Raw genomic sequence first — 19,189 nt, 5'->3', positions numbered from 1 at the left:
TCATCGATGCGTCATGATTTTTAAAAGACTGAAATGAAAATCCAGCCATGAAGACATCAATCATATATTTTCTACACAATTGGTCCAGTATGAGTGTATTTGGGTCGTTTGTCGGAGTCGAGCCTCGCTTTGATATTTGGTCTCTCTGCTATGGCACTGTGAAACTTCTTTAGGTATTCCGTGGGCTCACGGTCCAGCACCTCTGGACACTCGAAGAGGTTCCCATCAATAACATGGAATGCGCAAATGTCAACCCATGACAACTGGTCGCCAACAAACACGAGCTTTCCAGTTTTCTTGTGATTTTCTTTCAAGACGGTCTCAAAAAAATCCAAAAACTTTGGAAGCCGTTTGTTCTTGTAATATTCAATAAAAGGCTGCGTTTCTTCTTTCTGTTCGAGATGACCTGCGTTCGTATCGATAGCGTGCCACGCCCGTAAACCTAGAAACGATAAGAACTGTTAATTATCTATACTCGGGGTGAAAATCTTCAACATTCAAAGTCATTGAAACCTTTTTGAGCTTTCCTTGAAAATTCGTCCTGAATTCTTGGATTTCATGAGACTTTATCAAATTCCATTGATAGTCAATTCAAAATCAAGACATGGTAATTGGCATGAGTTCATTTTTTACTGTAAGAGTTGGCTTTGCGCTTGGTCGCAAGTACCTTGTATGTGCAATTCAAATTATTTAGTAATATTACGAGGGTAAAAAACCTCATTGGATCTATTGGGTCACATATGCAGCATAACTAAAACTCTCGAGAAATATAAAATCAGTATCAGTATTCACATATTACATATATATTTGAATGAAATCTGTTGAACCACTCATGCATCACGCAAATTTGGACATCATCACTAAACAAATACATCCAGAGCTGAGGAGGCAACATTGGTATATTAAGAAATATTGGTATATTAAAAAACGACTATTTGAAAGTATCCACCCACAGATTCTAAGCCGACTCGTACGTCATTGTTTACAGATATTGAGCAATGTTTACATAACAAACATATATTGGCCTAGCCTATGAGCTTTTCTTGGTAGACTTCTGCAGTGTAAAGCCAATATAGTTTGCATTTAGTCGTTCCTTGTCGCTAGAGTGGTAAATGCATTGCTAGATGAGGATGAAGCTTTGACACGGAAATCTACCATAACACGTGACCCAGTCATCAGGTCAAGGCCTCGCCAAAGTGCCCTTGGCGAGTTAAACGCCGCTTTGGTCAAACATATATAGTTACAATTGAATAATGATTATGTTCACATCGGTTTTGTCCCTCTTGCATTAACAGTGCATCTTTAAAGCTGAAACACTAAATTCTACATATTTACGAGAGTAAGTGCTCAGCAGCAACAAATTTGTCAAATAAAACGATAAATAAATTTTATACCTTCTTCAACCCAGTCAACAATTCCAGCCATGATCATCTCAGCTTGAAGTCGACCTTGTTCGGTCTTTGGATACAATCTACCGCCATCCAGCCTTTTGCCCAAATATCTGCATATGACCGGCGTTTGGCTCAAGTAGATTTCACCATGTTCAAGGACTGGAAAGGCGAAATGTCTTTTCGCCTTTCCATAGCCCATTTTCTTCGCCTCGACGAACGACTTGCCTTCAAATACGTCTACATACGGTGTTTGTGTCTCGGCAAACAACAGCCGAATAAATTCGCCACGGCCAACTATCTCAGGCCAGTAATACAGTTTAAACTCCGCTGGTTGTGTGTCCGCTTTTGCCATAATAAGCTGTACTCAAGAAAAGCCTAACACTGTGTTTGGAAATGCCGCGGTTCTCAAAGCCTTGTCCTATGCGATTGCTACAGTTGAATTCCGCATTGTTATGTTACAAATAATGATGAATATTCAACAGGAATTATAATTATTTTTTACAATTTAATTACATGCAAGCTTCCAGTCTTAAATTGTAACTTTGGCGGACTTATCTTGATGTTTATCTGCATATTATTGCATTTATTATCCCCATCTTTGATCAAAGACACTTTATTTGTTACTTTGATTATTACAAATGTATGGTTAAAAGTTTTTATCGAAATCCACAGTGAGTGACTGCACTTTGTACTCTGAATAAACTACATTCCTAATACAAACTTTTTACAACATAGAAATAAATACTCTATAACATTAACTTATGAACTCTACCAATAGAATAAATAACACAGCTCTGCAAGATAACCATAAAACCATATCTTATCCTAGTTTTGCAAACCATCATCAATGAAATTGGAATGCCATTTGTGTGTACAGTATAATAATTATGCTATATATAGCTATATGGGTCAGTACACAAGTTTACCACTCTAGTTATGTTCGTGTTCGTCTTTCGAACTGAACGCATAAAAAACGTAGAGCGGTTTGATTTCACGGTGGGTAAAAATTACGATCGAGAACAACCATGGAGATGCAGCGCTGTCATTTTGTTTTGTAATTATTTCACGTGTGGAAAACACATCTCAAATTCTTTCCAAATATGGAAAATACGATGGATTTTCATCGCTTGGGTTCTGACTGACTAATGCCAGGCTTGCGCAATCAACAATCGATGATTTATCAATTCTTATCACATAGCTTTACTCAGGACAAAAATATTTAAGAATATAGGAATCATGAATTAACCGAAAATGAACCATGAATTAACATTTTAACCAATAAATGCAAAGTAAAGAATGATTTAATTGCATTGCCAGTTTGCCACTGAATCTGTTTGACAGTTAAGTATAATGAAACCAATAATCGGTTACAGGTTTTCAATTCCAAAACTGAGTTATGAATTAGTCATTCATCTAGGAAGTTGATCCCACAGTTGGTTAAGATTATACAACCTCGCAAGCCAGGCGTTAGTACCTACAGAGGTTGCCGATTATGAACAGTATGATATTTTCCATTATATCTTTAGTAGTTCAATATTGCACGAGAAGATAAAATTCTTATCTTCGCGTCGCCGTGAAATGCTGTAATATAACAGCAGGCATAGATTTTCATCGATAGTTAACAGTACAAGCCTGGAATCCTGCGTAATACCTGTGAGCCTGAACCAAAGCCTTCCCGAAGATATCCAAAGTTTTATTTGAATAGCGGCGAAATGAAGGTCACAAACGCTGGTGACCACGCTACAAACGGGCCAACTTAACCTGCAAGCATTCACTGACCATAAAATAAATTATTCCGCAATAAAAATTTCTACCCTTTATATATAGCCATAAAATAACTCTCTCTGTAGTTAGGGTTAGCCTGCTCGCCTTCAGGAGCGTTGAGTAGGTCGTTCAAGGAGCTGTATCTCCTCATGTTTTCACTTAATAAACCGTTCCTCTTCAAGGCGATTTCTGAACTCGCAGATTTTGGCCCCCGGTCTCGTAGTTGTGCTTGTAACTTTGAACTCTTGAGTATGTTTGTGTAGGAACGGTAACGTTTGTACTGCAAATGAAACAGAACAAACATGAATTAATAATATCAGGTGTGTTATCAAACAATAAATCTAATCTAAAATTCCAATCTTTTGTCTTTCTACAAAAATGTATATATAGCGTATTCAATTGACATCGCCGTCAAACGTCACGCGCATGCGCGAGGCCAACCTTGCGCGGAAAGCTTTACCGAATTTGAACACAAAGGAATCTACTGAAACCCCCCACAAAATTTAGGAAAACGGCCAAACAATTAAAGAAAATAATTAGTAATGCTCTTCATTGGGGTAAAAGGAAGTTTTTCCGAGTTTACCCCGTAATTTTGTTTACTCGGGAACTCGTTTGAAGTATTTTTTAAATGAGCTATTCATCACCGCGAAGACTGAAGGTATAGATTACCTCATACTCATAAAAATCTCGTTTCTCCATCCATCCAATCATTTCATGATTTCTCTTATCAACGCCTTGAGGCTGATTGTTCAAGTGATCTATGAGTACGTTCGCCATTTCCTGAGCCTGGAAACATGCGAATACGATTTCAAAAAATTTTCCCATTTCACTATTGCAAAGGGGGTGTCTGTGTGAGTAGCCCAAACAGATATGGATAGTGTGGTATGAAAATTACTTATCACCAGTGCCTAAATATCCCCCTTCCCGGCCATGGTCTTGATGGAATGAGAAGTTTACGATCCGTGCCCAATGATAAACACATACCTTTGCCTCATGACTGGCCAACTGCTCTGTCTAGAGAAACAAGCACAAGAAATGTTAGATTTTCTGAAAGGCGAATTTGTAAATCCTAAAGTAACTCACCACAGTCAGTCTGGTCCTCGAAAACGGAAGAACAGGTTTCTGAAATCTCTGGCTAAAAACCCCAAAATATATTATGTTAATAAGGTTAATGGCAGTCGAAAGAGGATGTTGAAAGTCACATGGACCAAAGAATAACCTAATTATTGCGAGACAACATAGATTGTCCTAGTTGATCTGTCCCTGGAACGATAACTGATGGACTTTTGGCCGCCATCTTTGAAGCCGAAATGGGTACCAGGGCCTGTCCATCTATTGACTTCGAAGATGGCGGCCGAGTTATCGCTCCAGTTCATATAGAGTCCACTTAGCCTCTTTCAAGCTGAAACGTTGTTTAGACAAAGTGTTTATGCCTGGACAGTGTGATTGATAATCATCACTCACCAAGATCCTACGGGTGCTGGGAGTGGCGGAGACGAAAACGAGGCTGCAACAAGATTCAATCCTTCAACCCATTCTAACATATCAGCCTTGTTCCTAAAAATGTAAATAGGATGTCACAAGGGATAAGCCACTAATGGAAGAGAGTTTCAAGCACGATCACATACCTGGCCTGAAAGAGCAACACCTTCCAGTCAGCGGTGATAAATCTGAACACAAAAGATTTCTTCGTGTAGTCAAAGGCAGGGCTGGCGAACGCGTGATGAGCACCGAGAGAGAACCGAGTGTCGTTGAAGTTCTTTGATTCATCTGGCTGAAATACAAATTAAATTTAAAATTTTTCCACTTTCTCTATGCTCTGAAAAGTCAAAGCTCCCTAATGTAAAGCTTCCCAAAGCTCCGTCAACGAATACAGCAGCGGTGTTGAAGTTTTGCTAAACATTTTGCAGTAACCTATATTAACCAATACCAAGCTACTTCAACCCTAAGAAAGGTCAATCGTTGCGGCCGGGTATTAAAATCGTCCACTCCTGCTTTGCACAAGTTGGGTGAAAAAAAATTAAGGAGCAATTAACATGGGCTGGTTGTTTGAAAGCTGCTTAAGCTAAGCCGTAGATAAACCAAAGTATAAAAATATTCTCATACATCTTGTGAATGACTTTTATGCATTAAATATGTACCTCCATGCATTGACTTTTAAACTATTTACATCGAAATATTTCAGCTCATTTGGTCAATATATAGATAATTTTGTTCAGTTCCCATTTTGAACTTATCCATCGTTTAAGCTAAACGTCTTTCGAACAACTGGCCTCAGATGCGTAAATATGGAACGTTAAGTTACCTTATGTAGGAACATGATCATTCCACGTAAAGTGCCAAAAAATGGCTGCCAACTTCGCTTCCAGGCGGACGCTGAGAAACAAAAAATAAAACAATGGAATTGTTGTAGCGATAACTTCGCCTGGCATCGAGATGTACGTTGTATACAATGCATTATATTATAACTTGCTGTATAGCCCTGACCCGTACCTTTTTTACCACCTATGTCTTCAATTAACTTTCGATAGAGCAGGCCTTCTTTGTATACAACCTCATCGCTCGTCGCCTGATTCTAGATCAAAATATACAAAACATTGAACTACGAATAAAAGCTTGGCCGACTTTGTTAATTTCTGAAATATTCAGGAGTGAACAGCGAGCTTTGAAGGAGAGATCTACAAAAAGTTCACAAAATATCACTTACCCCCATCAAGGCCAGACTACCAGTCGTTTCTACTCCATTTGCATTCTAAAAATTAAGAAATAATTTACAAACACATATCAGACTTTTTCTCAAAAACCTTATTCAATAACTTTCGCGACATTAAGTAAATTAGCTTGTAAGTACACCATGTAAGTATTTAATACTACAAAGCTTTCGGTCCGTTAACCCGGGCCTTCATCAGTGCAATCTCTTATTTGATATCACCATGCAAACGTACAAGAATATTATTTTCGCGACATTGTCAGCCTTTTCGTGACTATAGCAATATATTAGATAACAAAATAGAGGACACAGAATAGAGAATATATCAGAAGGCGCGCTTAAAGAAAATATTTGTCCAAAAGTGTAACTTGTGTATCGCACAGAATAGGGCACTATTTATAAAAACACTACCTTAGACTCTTTGCCGTTAGCGTTGATAGTCTGGACTCTCTCGTTGACGTGATTAGGCAGAATATCGTCCCTAGAGAAATCAAAACACACACGCGTCGTCTTAAGGAATAAGCCGGAAGCACTGATGTCTGAACTCTGGAAGTGTGATTCGTTCCTAGTGCTACTTGGTATTTATAGCATTAGAGCATTCAACTTACGTGTGAAATTCCAAACGATTCGTTTTTATTGAAGAAAACACGTTCTACAAGACAATAAAAACCCAAAAAAACTTTAATAGTCAGTCTACCAAAACCCAAGTTTTGTCTCCATTTGTCTCAAATCAGTGTTGACTTTCATCGCTCTCTGACTCAAAGAAGGAGAACTTCAGCGAGGTTTTGTTTACGTCATAAATCACAGAACGGATGTTACCTTGAGTAAGGTGCTTGGATAGTCTTTTCCATCGCACATATCAGCAAGATTTCGTACGAAGTCTGCTTGCTTCATTCGTCTTCCGAGAGTTTGCTGTGAAAATATCAAACAATACTTGAGCTTTACAAAAACGCAGCGAAAGCTGGTAAAAGGATGCTCTAAACTGCATAGGATGATACAATATCTATATAAAAAGTAAAACAAGACGATATCACTTAGGGTCTTTGCTGTTTACTTGATTGATAAAGATCAAAATTTCTACACTGTAACAATGGAATAATACCATTGTGCGATAATCCAGGATAATTGTATATTTCCCCAATATATATAATTATGGGGAAAATCTATGCAGCTTTTTACCATGGAAACTTCAATTTTTGTACAATTTTATTTCTATATGGATTTTTTACAATACCTCGCCGTGCAGATCTGTGTTGAGAAGCATAATTGCACAAACAAGAGTATGGACAGCATCTAAAACATATCATTTAGATTATTAACACCTTCAGATTATTTGGAAACACTGGTAAATCATTCGCGACGCGATGCGATATCTGAAATCCGATGATGGGATTGGTTTGCGAAAAAGTAAAATCGCTTCCTACTTTTTATCTGCGCGCGCGAACAAATTCGCCTAGTGGGTTTAACTTTCATTAAAGCGGCTCAACAGGAAAAAAATAATGAAACATTTTGGCAGGTGGAAAAAAATATGACTGCTTTGCCCTATCTGGATAATTCTAGTTCCCTGCATAACTAATATATTCATGATTATAACTTCAAAGTTTCAAAGAACCATGTATAATACATTCAGAGATATTTGCTTTCTTGTAATACCTTAATTTTTGGTGTCGTCAAAATATGGGTTAAGTGTCAAAGTTATAACTCATGTCCCTTTCATCTACTGTTAACAATTTTTTGTGAGGATAATGTTAAGGAATAAACACTTCTTCTCAAAAAAAATGGTTGCATTTGGTTAAATCTTTCATTGTCATTTCAGCTATCGAAAATACCTATTTTTTCCCGTTGAGCCACCTTAAGTAAAATCTCGAAATTTGGTCAACAGCTACCAGCTACACGATATACAGGAGGTAAAAAAACCAGAGGTACAAAACATGCCGTAAAACAACTTACAACTACACATATCATTACCTGCACTTCCGTATTCCGGCTTATTGCATTCGTGATAGCGATTCGAAAATGGTATCAATATTCTCTCCCGTTCCTGCGTTTCACCTGACAGATTAAACTTATCCAGAAGCATCCTACACATAAGCAGATATCATTGTAAAGAACCTCTGGACTATTTAAAACAAGCCTATTTTAAAACAAGATCCTTAAAATAGGGGCGGCGGAACAAGCTTAAGGGTGCTATAGGGAGTGCCCCCGCAGAGGTAAATGTTGCGGGGTCCCAATAATATATAAAGAATTTCTATACCAACGAGTAACAATTTAAACTATATGGACTACACTGCGTTCTTAAATTCAGCCCCCCCCCCCCCCGAACAAAATATATCCTGCAGCAGAAAGGCACAGGTGAATTAGAGGGAGTTGTGAAAACTATTTGTATATAAAGTAATCTCTTCCTCACACTTATCCTACAATAGCTTTCCTGTTATTTTATTCATTAGCCGCGTTATTTCTCGCAGTGCAGGAAACTTTGGACATATAATCTCTCTGAATTGAGTCGATTACGTAATAAAGCAAAACACTGACATGAAAAGCTTATCATCGCCTCGGATACGTGATGTTACACTGACCGTAGTGACTGGACGAGATCCTTGTTTCGAAAATCGAAACGTTTCATGAACAAAACGGCGACATCTTTCGTATAGTCGTCACTACAGAAACCAAAACAGAAACAACGTTAGCATACATTGTCCGTTGAACTATATGAATATTGACATCTATAACATCCATATATGGAGGTGACTGCATTATTCTAAGAGGGGATATTTACAAGATCCTGTTGAGCCGAGATTAAACGAAGCATATATATACCAATGAGTATGTAATAACATACCCTCAATGGCAGTGATGTGGTCCTCACGACCTTATTTATTTGTTTGGCCACCTCACGCTTTGCTGAATCTCGGGTAGCCAGGCTCATGCAAACAGCCCTCTGACAGGCCATGATAAAGAAAGCCGCATCGCGATCTTGACAGCATTTTTGCAAATTTAAAATAAAAAAAATTGTAAAATGTTTGTCGCGCCACATTAATTTTGTGAAATCCGGCTTCTCTTTGAAAGCTTTTGTTCCTCACACGCAGTCCTTTTTGTAAACAAAGGCAAGTTTCTTTGCAAGCGGAAAGGTAACGACATAAATATCGATAAAATATACTTTCGCAGAGAGAAAGGTTTGGGTGATTACGATAGCCTCTAATCTAGAAAAGTCTTTATCACAACTTGTACCACTTGGATACGACTAAAAGTCTTTACTTCATCAGGATTGTTATTGTGGATCATTGAACATTACAAAGATCATCGGATAAAATGTAGAGAATCGTGAGGTAGCAAGCTTTCGTTTCAAGTTGTTGACAAAATTATTACGATAACTTCAAATCTCGAGTAAACTGGTCTAATTCAAAAATGCACATAGTGCCAGAGATCTTGTTTTAACTTTAAACTGGCGATATCACGAAACCTCAACAAGCTTACTTTTTGGACAACATGGGTGCGACTTCGTTTCTATCATAACCATCCATATCGAACAATCTCCTGGCCAACTCTTCGCTGGATATACCGTCACCTCCTACAGCATTCGTCGTATTATTGCCTCTCTTATGATTCTCGCTTCGCGTGTGAACGGCCCCGAACGAGTTATTCAACGTCTTCCTGAAAGGGTAGGGACTCGACTCCATTGTAACAGTCACGTTATTTTCACACGATCTAGTGCTAGGAGACAGCGAACCGTAAGACGAGTCCTTACTGCCTGGCGTAGCCTGGCGCACATTTTGTCCACCTTGCATAGTTCGTTCGACGGCCGGGGACAATGATCCCCGTCTACGAAATCCGTCCCCGGAACTTGAGGATCTCTGCCAAACTAAGCCACTGGGATCGCTGCCCTTTGGAACGCGGTTTAGACCGATCTCCGGTAGACTTGTGCTGTGCAAGGGTCCTTTGCGTGCGATCGCGCTGTTATCCGATACGGTTCGAGTGAGGTCTTGCTTTCGCATGGCATGCCGAACGTTCGTTCTTTCCGCGTTTTCTACAGTTCGTGGCGGTCCTCCGTGCGCCGGAAACGATGTCATGATTTTGCTGAAGCTTCCACTGCGCAAGCTCGTGCGACGTCGGAATACGCCATCTGTACCTAAACGAGAGAAATAAATAGAAGAATAAACAATGGAGCGAAGACCACGGTGACTAAATTAATTTTAACAGTTTTTTAATTGGAGTTTTTAGCAAGAATCTAGAAATATTCGGATTTGCCACGACACTGTGAATCTGTGATGTGTAAGTCGTTAACTCACTTGCTGTACGATTTTCCGGGACTTTTCAGTTCTCAGAAGCAAATAAATATGATGATCATGCATGTTATGTTGCGAATCACAATAAGTAGTAGTACATAGTTTCTAGAATTTTCCTAAGCCTAAGGATAAAATATATTTCCTTTTGAAAATTGAATAATCGCGCTGTGTTGCTGACTTCTGCTTGGCTAGAAAAATCGGTCAAATTATTTTGTTTTTTGTAGAACATTTTTAAGATTCAGAAGTCGTCACGGTGTTGTCTTCGTAATTATAACCGAGAATTTGACCACCCCATTCCTAAATGAGTCTTGACGGAAAAACCGAACTTAAATTCGACCACTTTATTTTGTAGTCATGATTTACTTATGGAACTCAAGGAAATCGAAATAAAATAAATTATCTTTTGGAAGGTCAGGCGAAGAGAAGCTCCATTTTCCGTCAAAGATGAAGGTCATAATTATATACCTTTGTCTATACCGGTGGGTGATGTCTCCTGGCCGACGATTCTAGTTTTGCCTTTAGACATGGTTCCCTCGGGTGTCCTCGACTGGGCGTCGCTTCGCGTGAGTATCACGGGTCGTTTGGAGCGGCTTGGTAGAGATGCACTTCTTCGAATATTACCAGCGTTACGGGTTTGAAACTGCTTGAGCTTCGGATCTTGAACCGAGAAGCGTCTCAGGTATGGACGAGCACGTGCCGCCGCTGCGGTGTCTAAAATTCACAGGGATACAAGTCAATAATTTCAGACTACGTACGTGATGTGATGTTGCGAAGTTTGTAAGAAAGTTCAAATGTTTGTTCCCAAGCTTCAAATGTTCCAAATTTATCCAACCATAGTGGGCTTTGATCCTACGTGGGCAATTTGAGCAGATAAGTCGTGGTACTCGGAAACTAAACATTTGTGATTTGAGATTTCAAAAACGAACATTTGAATTTTCGAACGAAAATCGAAAATGAGGTCACTTTTAAACACAGACTTTAGATTCGGTGAATCATACTTTGAAATGTGACATGGATGATTATTAGAAGGAACAACTTTCAACACATTTCTGTAATGCAAATTACACGTTTCAAACCAATTTAATTTCACATATTATGATATAATCTAATTTGCATTGCACGCAGCCGTTGAAAGTTGTTCTGTGTAACATCACCCTTAAATATAAACGATATTGCCTCTTCAAAGAGGCGGTAAATCGCCATAATTGGGGCAAATCTCTTCAATGCCACTCACGAATGAGGTGTTGGTTTTAACACCCTCAATTTGAAGGTGCATGCAGTACAGTCCGTAATGTAAACAAATACCTTGCCCTTGGTAACTTTTTGAACTTCTTAGTCGGATTGATGATTTTAAAAACAAAATATCACGAAATATTTCTTGGAATATCTTTTGGTTGGTTTTTGTAGACATTAGATATTTCAAAGTTATTTTACTGTGACTTCTCGTTATAAAATACAACGAAATTTGAAATTCGGACTATAGTGTGCAATGTGCATGGATATATGATATATGGAAGACATTACTCTACATATCTGCCAGATATCATTCTGTCAGAAAATAATAACAGCGACTCTCATACATCTCTGCCAATATATCAAGTCAGGAAGCATGTGCACAAGTTAACTTAACCATCCAAATATCAAGTTAATTCCACTTTCGAAACGTACTCTGCTTGTCTTTAAAAACACAGCTTCACCGCTAGTGCATGCATAAGTGCCCATTTTTAGCAGCAAAATCCCATTATAAAACTATTTATAATTGCATGCCAAAGTTACCACGGATATCGATACAATTAGGACTAACGAGAGATTTGTGTTTTGAAGAGCTTCTCGTCATGCCTGCGTTAGCGGAGCGCATACAATAACGGTAAACAAAATTGAAGAGCTGTTTGAGGCCATGCAGACTGCGGTTCGGTTACACGCATCGACATGTCCAAGAGTCCCAACGACAAGTTAAGGGTTATCATGTGTCACAATTGCAACGACTGTCGCACGTCGAGAGAACGAGAACTCGTCGGAGAACATGCAGAAAGCGATGTAATCCCGACACGCATGACGCATGAAACCAAACCAACTCGAATCTATCGTGGTTTGAGACTAATTTTTGGCAGCTAGGCCATCATTCGCGTGACTAACATGACGGACATCGACTTTTTTTGTAATTTCAGGCGACGTGCATGCCCCCACACAGCACTTCACAGCTGCATGAACTTGTCCCATATATGATATATGCTAGCTAAAATTTCTAGAATTTGATACAATCTTTAAATAAGGTACATATCATACTATGGTGGACTCATTAATAACGTATCTAGGGCAATAAATATTTTGATGTACTGCATTTGCATCTTAAGCGAACAGCAAACATTCACGTATAGTCCTATGCAAATATTGGTGTTATAATGCAAGCATACAGCATACCTTGATTTATGGTACAATCGCTAGGCGAAGCGCGTTTACCCGAACGATAGCAACGAAAATATCGACTCCGCAGATAGATTAACACACTCAATAAACTATAATAATATAAATTACGCTTGTAATTACATATTGAGTGCATGTGCATGACTACAAGACTTTATCTCTATATTCACAAAGCGTGTGAAACTGTTGGTCTATTACACGTAAATCAGTTGACAGACTATACCTCAAAACGTTACATTAAAATGCCTTGGAAGAGACACAATAGTCATGCTGTCTGGAAGAAATTTGGCAACGGATACAATGGATCTATAATCGTTTGGTATTAAAACATTTTTGCCAATATGTATGTCTTTGCCTGTGTGTAAAATGCGGCGACTCGTATAAATCGCCAAAATACGTTATGAAATTATTCAAGTGTGTTCATCTCGATGGTTCATATGCATGATGATGATACTACTGTATACGAGGACAAAAATGCGTTGCATGACGCCACGAGCGATTCTGCAGGATTACTAACAATTACAATAAACATTCAAGCAGTTTATGCTCAGTGGGCAATCCAAAAAGTCTGCGTACCCTGTACAAACAGAAACATGCAATGCTAAACAAAATATCAAAACACACGATTACCTTAGCCGTTTATACTCGCTTGTCTACCCAGAAGAAAACAAATTTTTGGTACTCCATGCATAGAACACTATCGCCCGAAACAGGCAAACGAGACTTCCGATCATCGGTAACATATTTAGCACTCATAAGCGATATTCGCAGAAAGTTCTAGAGCCATTCGCAAATACAAAGACACCTAGAACTATATGTTTTGGTTGATTTCGTTGGACGCACGACGTGGCCGTATCATCGATTGTCCTTTTGCTCTGTTTTAAGACTACTTGTTTGGACTTGGAAGCGATTGAACTACGAAATGTATAAAATCATCGCAAATCGAATCAAGAACTTTGATTTCAGAGTAATATGAAACCATTTATACAATTGTCAATAACTATACGTGTACGGTGTACAATGCAATAATAATAACAAGTGCTCGAAACAAGATTTTAGTAGAGGAAAAGTTTCAAATTCTAACCTCCAGTTTACTTGTTTAATTCGTCCAACGTTACTCCGCAGTCTACACACTGTTGAAGTGGTCTAATCTCTTATAAACACAACGCGTAGGTACTGGCCAGTTTCTATAGAGCCTTGATACGTTAACTCAAAGTTCCGGTTAGGTTAGTGACCGAATAATATTTACGCGCTTAAATTACTAGGTGGAAAGGAACTATAATTTTACGGCCAAAATATACTTCCAGAAGTTGTCGCGGTGATGTGAAACGAATTACTCGGATGTTACTATTTATATACGAGCGTAGTTACATCGTACAACCTAGCCAAAGGCAGACATTTTGGACAATACAACACAACAACAAATGTATTCGCAAATTTGGTTGAAGGACCGAGACCTTTGTTGTCACCCAAAAGCTATAAAACACGGCAATAACTTTCAGACAAAGAACTTTCATCTAAAACGGCGACAGTTCTCGTATATATTTCTCACGAAGTTTGGTTCGGTTGCAAAAATACGCTATCATTAATATATTTATAACAAACCTTATTCATATCGACTTAGGAAGGTATCAAATATGGATATGACTTCAAACACTAACTTCCCAATGATAACAAAGGTTGACCATACTTAAATGCACTATTTCTGCCCACCACAGCCAGAAGTCGGACTAAGATTTATGTGCAAGTGAGGCGGAAATTCGGCAAGATCGATCCAGTTAGCAGGAGGCAAGAGTAAAAGCGATATATTCAAAACGGGAACCGCAGACATCACATAGATGAAAACAAAACAACTCAACAGGCCATGACTGTCCTTAGAATATATAATTAAATATTTATTTTGACTTGGTAATAAGTTGTGTCACGAGTTGATTTTCATGTACTATTAGTGTTTGCAGTATACTTTTGCGTGTTTCCAGGTGTGAAAATTTCAAGGGGGAAAAGTTGCATATACACGTGGAGTGGTGGATCCAGCTAGGAAAGGCTAATAAATTTCTATACAGCTCTAATTTGCAATCACATTGGTAGATTTTCTTTAGAAATTTAAGACCAATAGCGTTGCTATATTAAAGTATTTTGAATTCAAAATTAAACCTCAGCCTATACCTTGATCCGCCACTGACCATGTATAAATTATTAAAGAAGTGTGACCCTAAATAAAAATGTATTTGTCCATATAGTCAAACGATTGCAAAAAATATAAATGTTTGGTAATAATGTTATTGCCTATTGGAGAGTTGTGAGGTTATTGGTGAGTTAAAAGGTGGTTACAGTCGCTTGACTCGCTTCTGCGCAGCATCGGTTCTGTTCCTAACAATGGATATAGTCTACTTTTACAAAATTGGTCAAGCCTTGCATTGTTTCGTATATCTCTGAACATAAACTCTCTCTCATATTCATTTAAAAGTATCTTTCAAAATGTAAACAAAGACTGTACCCCACCTTTAAATCATCCCCCGTTTTCTAAATACTTTTGCCATGCAGTCTTTGTGTACAAGCTTACGTAATTTTACTTCCGGGTGATTCTAATATTATCCAAAGACCGTTATTAAAAACCCTGGGAATAGTACACGTAATCAAATGTTTTAGTTTATGTGCTTCTGATTTCTGAACCACTGTTTGTTTTAAAACTTTAGAAAATATGACTTCTATCGGTCCAGAAAATATTTACTAAAAAAGATAATCAACTTTGTAAACAAGTGACTGAAAAATTAATGTAAAGATTTGCTTTAACCAGTCATAAAATAGCAACTATACTAAAAGTAGTTATAAAAAATCAATTTCTCGAGAGCATATATGAGAGCATTAAGTTCTTATAACTAAACATGATCACAAAATTTCGACCAGTTTCATACAGAATAACAAAATATATAATCGATTGGATATTGCACAGTAGAATTCGACAACCTTTCTGAGCGCTGATTGGCTAAAACGTGAGCGTGAGATCACCTGGTTGAGTGTATATAGCTCAGTGACCCATTTATCTAATCAAATGACTCAATTCAGAGCGAATCGCGAATACCTTTCATTTCTGAAATCTGATTTATCTGAAAATACTGAATTTAAGTGAAATACCCAATCTCCATGTTTATTTATATCGATGAGGAATATACAGTAACGCTGAACTAAATACAAGGATACCTAACATGGATATATTTATATAAGTTATATAATCAATATTGGCTTTCTAGGAAATTAACCGGAACAGGTGAACAACGCTTTATAATATTCGATGTTTTAATGACTATGTGAAAAATGATTGACTCAAGCGTAGGTTACATAACTAAGTCTAAGCATATGGCACATGGTCTAAAACGATTACATAGGGTACCATTTAGGCCTTAGGGTTGCATTTACATGCTTATGAGATGTTTTTGCTCGAAAATATTTTTTATTCTTATCATATTTTTCTTCTACTGCAAACTTTTTGATTTGGGTAGCAGCAAACTTTTTGATTTGGGTAGCAATATGGACAGGGTACATTCAAGACAAAGTAATTCAACAATTGAGATAAAACAGCTGCATGAAGAAGACATTTCTCTTCATATTTTCGACCTTTCTTATAATACAATACTGCTTTTTGCGATTAAACGCGCATCGAAACGAATTTTTATCGTTGTTTATTAGCAGTTAACGTTACTTTGAACTCTACTCAACAACGTTGGGCTATTGTCAACGGAACGATTCACGGGTGATTATCAACGCAGATGCTGTATATTCTTACATTTATAAGATTCATTGCACACTTTCGCCAGTAGAGTGTTTACTGAATAAAATTAGCCAACAACTAAATGCGTATGTCTTGATTTGATAGCCAGTTCTAATGAGTTGACAGTTGAAATATTTTAAAAACTGTCACTCAAATCATCGCTGCATATTTAATCAGAACATACAGTTGAGTAAAGCAGAACGTATTCAACGTGACGTTGGGTATGGGTGAACGTCTCGTTGGCTGCTAGTAAAGTAAGCAAACAACGATAAATATTCGGCGCGTTTGATTGCAAAAATAGTAGTAACAGAGTAAACAATAGATACAGAGCTGGAACTACGTGGCGAATAGCAATTAAATATGGTGGGATTTTTTTGTACCCGTTTTTTAGTGCGCGTGAGCGTAAAGTGACCAGCTGCACATGTTCGGCAAGTGCCTGAAATGTTTAAAATGGCTTGGATTTCTTGCTCAAATATTTTCGATTAATTCAAGCTTTACAATATCGTCGTTTATATAGCGTTTTACGCACCTAAGACAAATTGCAGAATTGTTTATAGTTTAAATCTCAGGCACTTGCCAAGCATGCGCACTAAAAAGTGGGTACACTAGTTCCAGCTCTGTAGCTTTTAGTTACTCTGTAAAACAATTCACCATGTTTGTTTAGTAAACAAACTTACAAACTCTCTTACAATCTGAACATTGTTATGGTAGTACACAGATTATGACATTGTCTTGCTAGCTGGTTTTATAATCCCTTCCTATCAACAATTACAAACGTCCTGCCATTCTATTGATAAATGTTATAAAAAGCAAAGGTACTAATTGTTCACCTTTACTTACCTTTTCTTAACCTTAATTTCAATGTATCAGGTGAGCGTCTGAGGGCTTCCACAACTGTAATAGAAATGGATTTTTTTATTCAATATATTATACATAGACTGGAATACTGACACATTCATTATTCATCCAAAATAATTCTAGTTACTGCATTTTTATAACATATGGTATTCAGGTATATATATTGATTACCCAGTAAGCCATCTAAAACTGGCTTTGACTAGTGGTGGTGTGGTTGAGTCTGTAAAGTGGGGATATGGGAGAGGGTTCTTGTGTATTATACTTATAGTACACTTTGATATCCATATAAATCCATAGGGACATTCCCCAGAGAATGTCACACTTCCATTATTAGGAGAGGTAATCTATCCCACAATTAGAGTAAATATATATACCTTTCTTAGCAGGTAGCCTGCTAACCACTCTCATTGACTTCAACCATACATCCCCAACATGAATCTACAATCAACATGAATTTTCCCATAAGAATTGCAGGGTTTTATCTTAATCATAACACCATAAAAACCTGAGGTGATATTTATTGATACACTAGGGCCTGGTTTTTCAGCACACCATAATCCAAAATTCTATCAAATGGGTGAACACAAATCTGTACTTCCTGACATCAAAATTAGGATTATTTATAAAATTATTAAACATGCAACTTAATAATTCACAGGTAGAATTCATATCAATAAGGGTATGTTTATACATTACAATTGTTCACATATACACAATTTGTCTTCTGGTGTATGGAAACTACTAACAATGCAATGTTACTATTGATTTAGTGCAAGGTGAATTGAAATCCCAATTATTTTACGTGCTTATTATACACTTAATGTATGCTCTCGAGGGAAATAGTGAGTTTTGTTTTCCCAAGAGTCTGAATGTTTCCCGAGACAAAGTCGAGGGAAACATTGAGACTCGAGGGAAAACAAAACTCACTATTTCCCGAGGTAGTGTACATTAAGTGTTTTGTTATATAGGAACAAAAAATTAAAAAAGAAACCCACTTTACTTTGTTATGGCAAGAAGCGAGCAACAATTTTTCACTTGTTTCCCTGGCAGGAAACATTGCATTTATTTAAAGTCATGTGGCTACAAATGAACCAATCACATTTAAATACACAGAACCTATATAACAAAGTCAGTTATTCTGAGTGAAGAATCATATAAAACAAAAATCACAATGGGTAATTGTACCCAATATGAACAAGATTCCAGTAACTGGAAATCTATATCTGCAATACTTTATCACTGAAAATTATAACAATATGTAAGGCAAAGTGCATGGCGCTCTAAACAGGGACATACTTAGTAATAAAATCATTTAGGCAGGAATTCCCCTAACCTTATCTATCAAAAGATATTTCTAGAGTTTATTGAACATTTTTGCTATTCAATTTCTTATCTATTCATAACAATCAATCAAATATCACTTATTGCATTCCTAATAAAAAAAACATCTGGCAAGAGAAAGACAGCACTTGAATTTCATATTATAACCTATGAAGAAGCTAATGTACACTAGGGGTAAAAAAATTAAGTCCAAAAAGAAAAATCCAGGAATGTTGACTACAGGCAATAATTCGTTGTACAAATACAATCTCAAGCACCTGCTGATGGGAATGTTTTTCGACCAAAGCATGTAGTATTAATTACTAGAAATATTGTCATTCTGTCTAGAAAGAGTAAGTTGCTACAGTTTTATCTTCCATCTATTATTTATGTTACATTGATAAGCTTTAGCCCTGAATGGTTTAAAAGACAAGGACTTCGAATTGAGCACAGCCCTTTTGTCAGAATGTGCATTCAAATGAGCACAGTCCTTTGGTCTGAATGGTAATAAGTTGTAGAATATATTATAAAAGCAATTATGCGGTAGAAATTAAACCAATTAGATTGAGGTAAGTCAAACAAGCCATGAACATAATATCAGCATACAATATATTATTAATTAAAATTAGAGAAATTAAAGAGTTATTTATCAGTAAAAACTATCAGATCG

General features: G+C 37.3%; 2 protein-coding genes across 2 annotated transcripts; both read right to left on the bottom strand.

Annotated features, from left to right (window-relative positions):
• On the bottom strand, positions 1–1,802 carry LOC114531137 (glutathione S-transferase-like). The gene is made up of 2 exons (XM_028552788.1): positions 1,395–1,802; positions 1–442 (listed from the first exon to the last, which is right to left on the bottom strand). Exons 1-2 carry the CDS (start codon positions 1,741–1,743, stop codon positions 72–74), a joined length of 720 nt encoding a protein of 239 aa, XP_028408589.1. The 5' UTR covers positions 1,744–1,802; the 3' UTR covers positions 1–71.
• Positions 1,803–2,067: 265 nt separating this feature from the next.
• On the bottom strand, positions 2,068–17,607 carry LOC114531070 (PH and SEC7 domain-containing protein 1-like). The gene is made up of 19 exons (XM_028552713.1): positions 17,574–17,607; positions 17,182–17,235; positions 10,614–10,859; positions 9,340–9,991; positions 8,442–8,522; positions 7,834–7,946; positions 7,100–7,158; positions 6,685–6,777; positions 6,474–6,517; positions 6,277–6,346; positions 5,863–5,907; positions 5,649–5,730; positions 5,461–5,531; positions 4,784–4,929; positions 4,620–4,712; positions 4,239–4,290; positions 4,140–4,169; positions 3,825–3,941; positions 2,068–3,435 (listed from the first exon to the last, which is right to left on the bottom strand). Exons 1-19 carry the CDS (start codon positions 17,605–17,607, stop codon positions 3,202–3,204), a joined length of 2,316 nt encoding a protein of 771 aa, XP_028408514.1. The 3' UTR covers positions 2,068–3,201.
• Positions 17,608–19,189: the final 1,582 nt, after the last annotated feature.

This window comes from Dendronephthya gigantea, unplaced genomic scaffold (genome assembly GCF_004324835.1).
Source record: "Dendronephthya gigantea isolate DGI-Jeju-01 unplaced genomic scaffold, DenGig_1.0 000068F, whole genome shotgun sequence".
NCBI lineage: Eukaryota > Metazoa > Cnidaria > Anthozoa > Malacalcyonacea > Nephtheidae > Dendronephthya > Dendronephthya gigantea.
This window is presented reverse-complemented; position numbering and strand designations above follow the sequence as displayed.

What these genes read in the sequence shown, in the direction of transcription:
- LOC114531137 (XM_028552788.1), bottom strand. Translation starts at nt 1,743, where the DNA reads ATGGCAAAAGCGGACACACAACCAGCGGAGTTTAAACTGTATTACTGG. An exon ending in TGTTGACTGGGTTGAAGAAG is followed by an intron (nt 443 to 1,394) that starts GTATAAAATTTA and finishes TATCGTTTCTAG; the next exon opens with GTTTACGGGCGTGGCACGCT.
- LOC114531070 (XM_028552713.1), bottom strand. Translation starts at nt 17,607, where the DNA reads ATGAGAGTGGTTAGCAGGCTACCTGCTAAGAAAG. An exon ending in AGACATAGGTGGTAAAAAAG is followed by an intron (nt 5,532 to 5,648) that starts GTACGGGTCAGG and finishes TTTGTTTCTCAG; the next exon opens with CGTCCGCCTGGAAGCGAAGT. An exon ending in TGATCATGTTCCTACATAAG is followed by an intron (nt 4,930 to 5,460) that starts GTAACTTAACGT and finishes TTTGTATTTCAG; the next exon opens with CCAGATGAATCAAAGAACTT.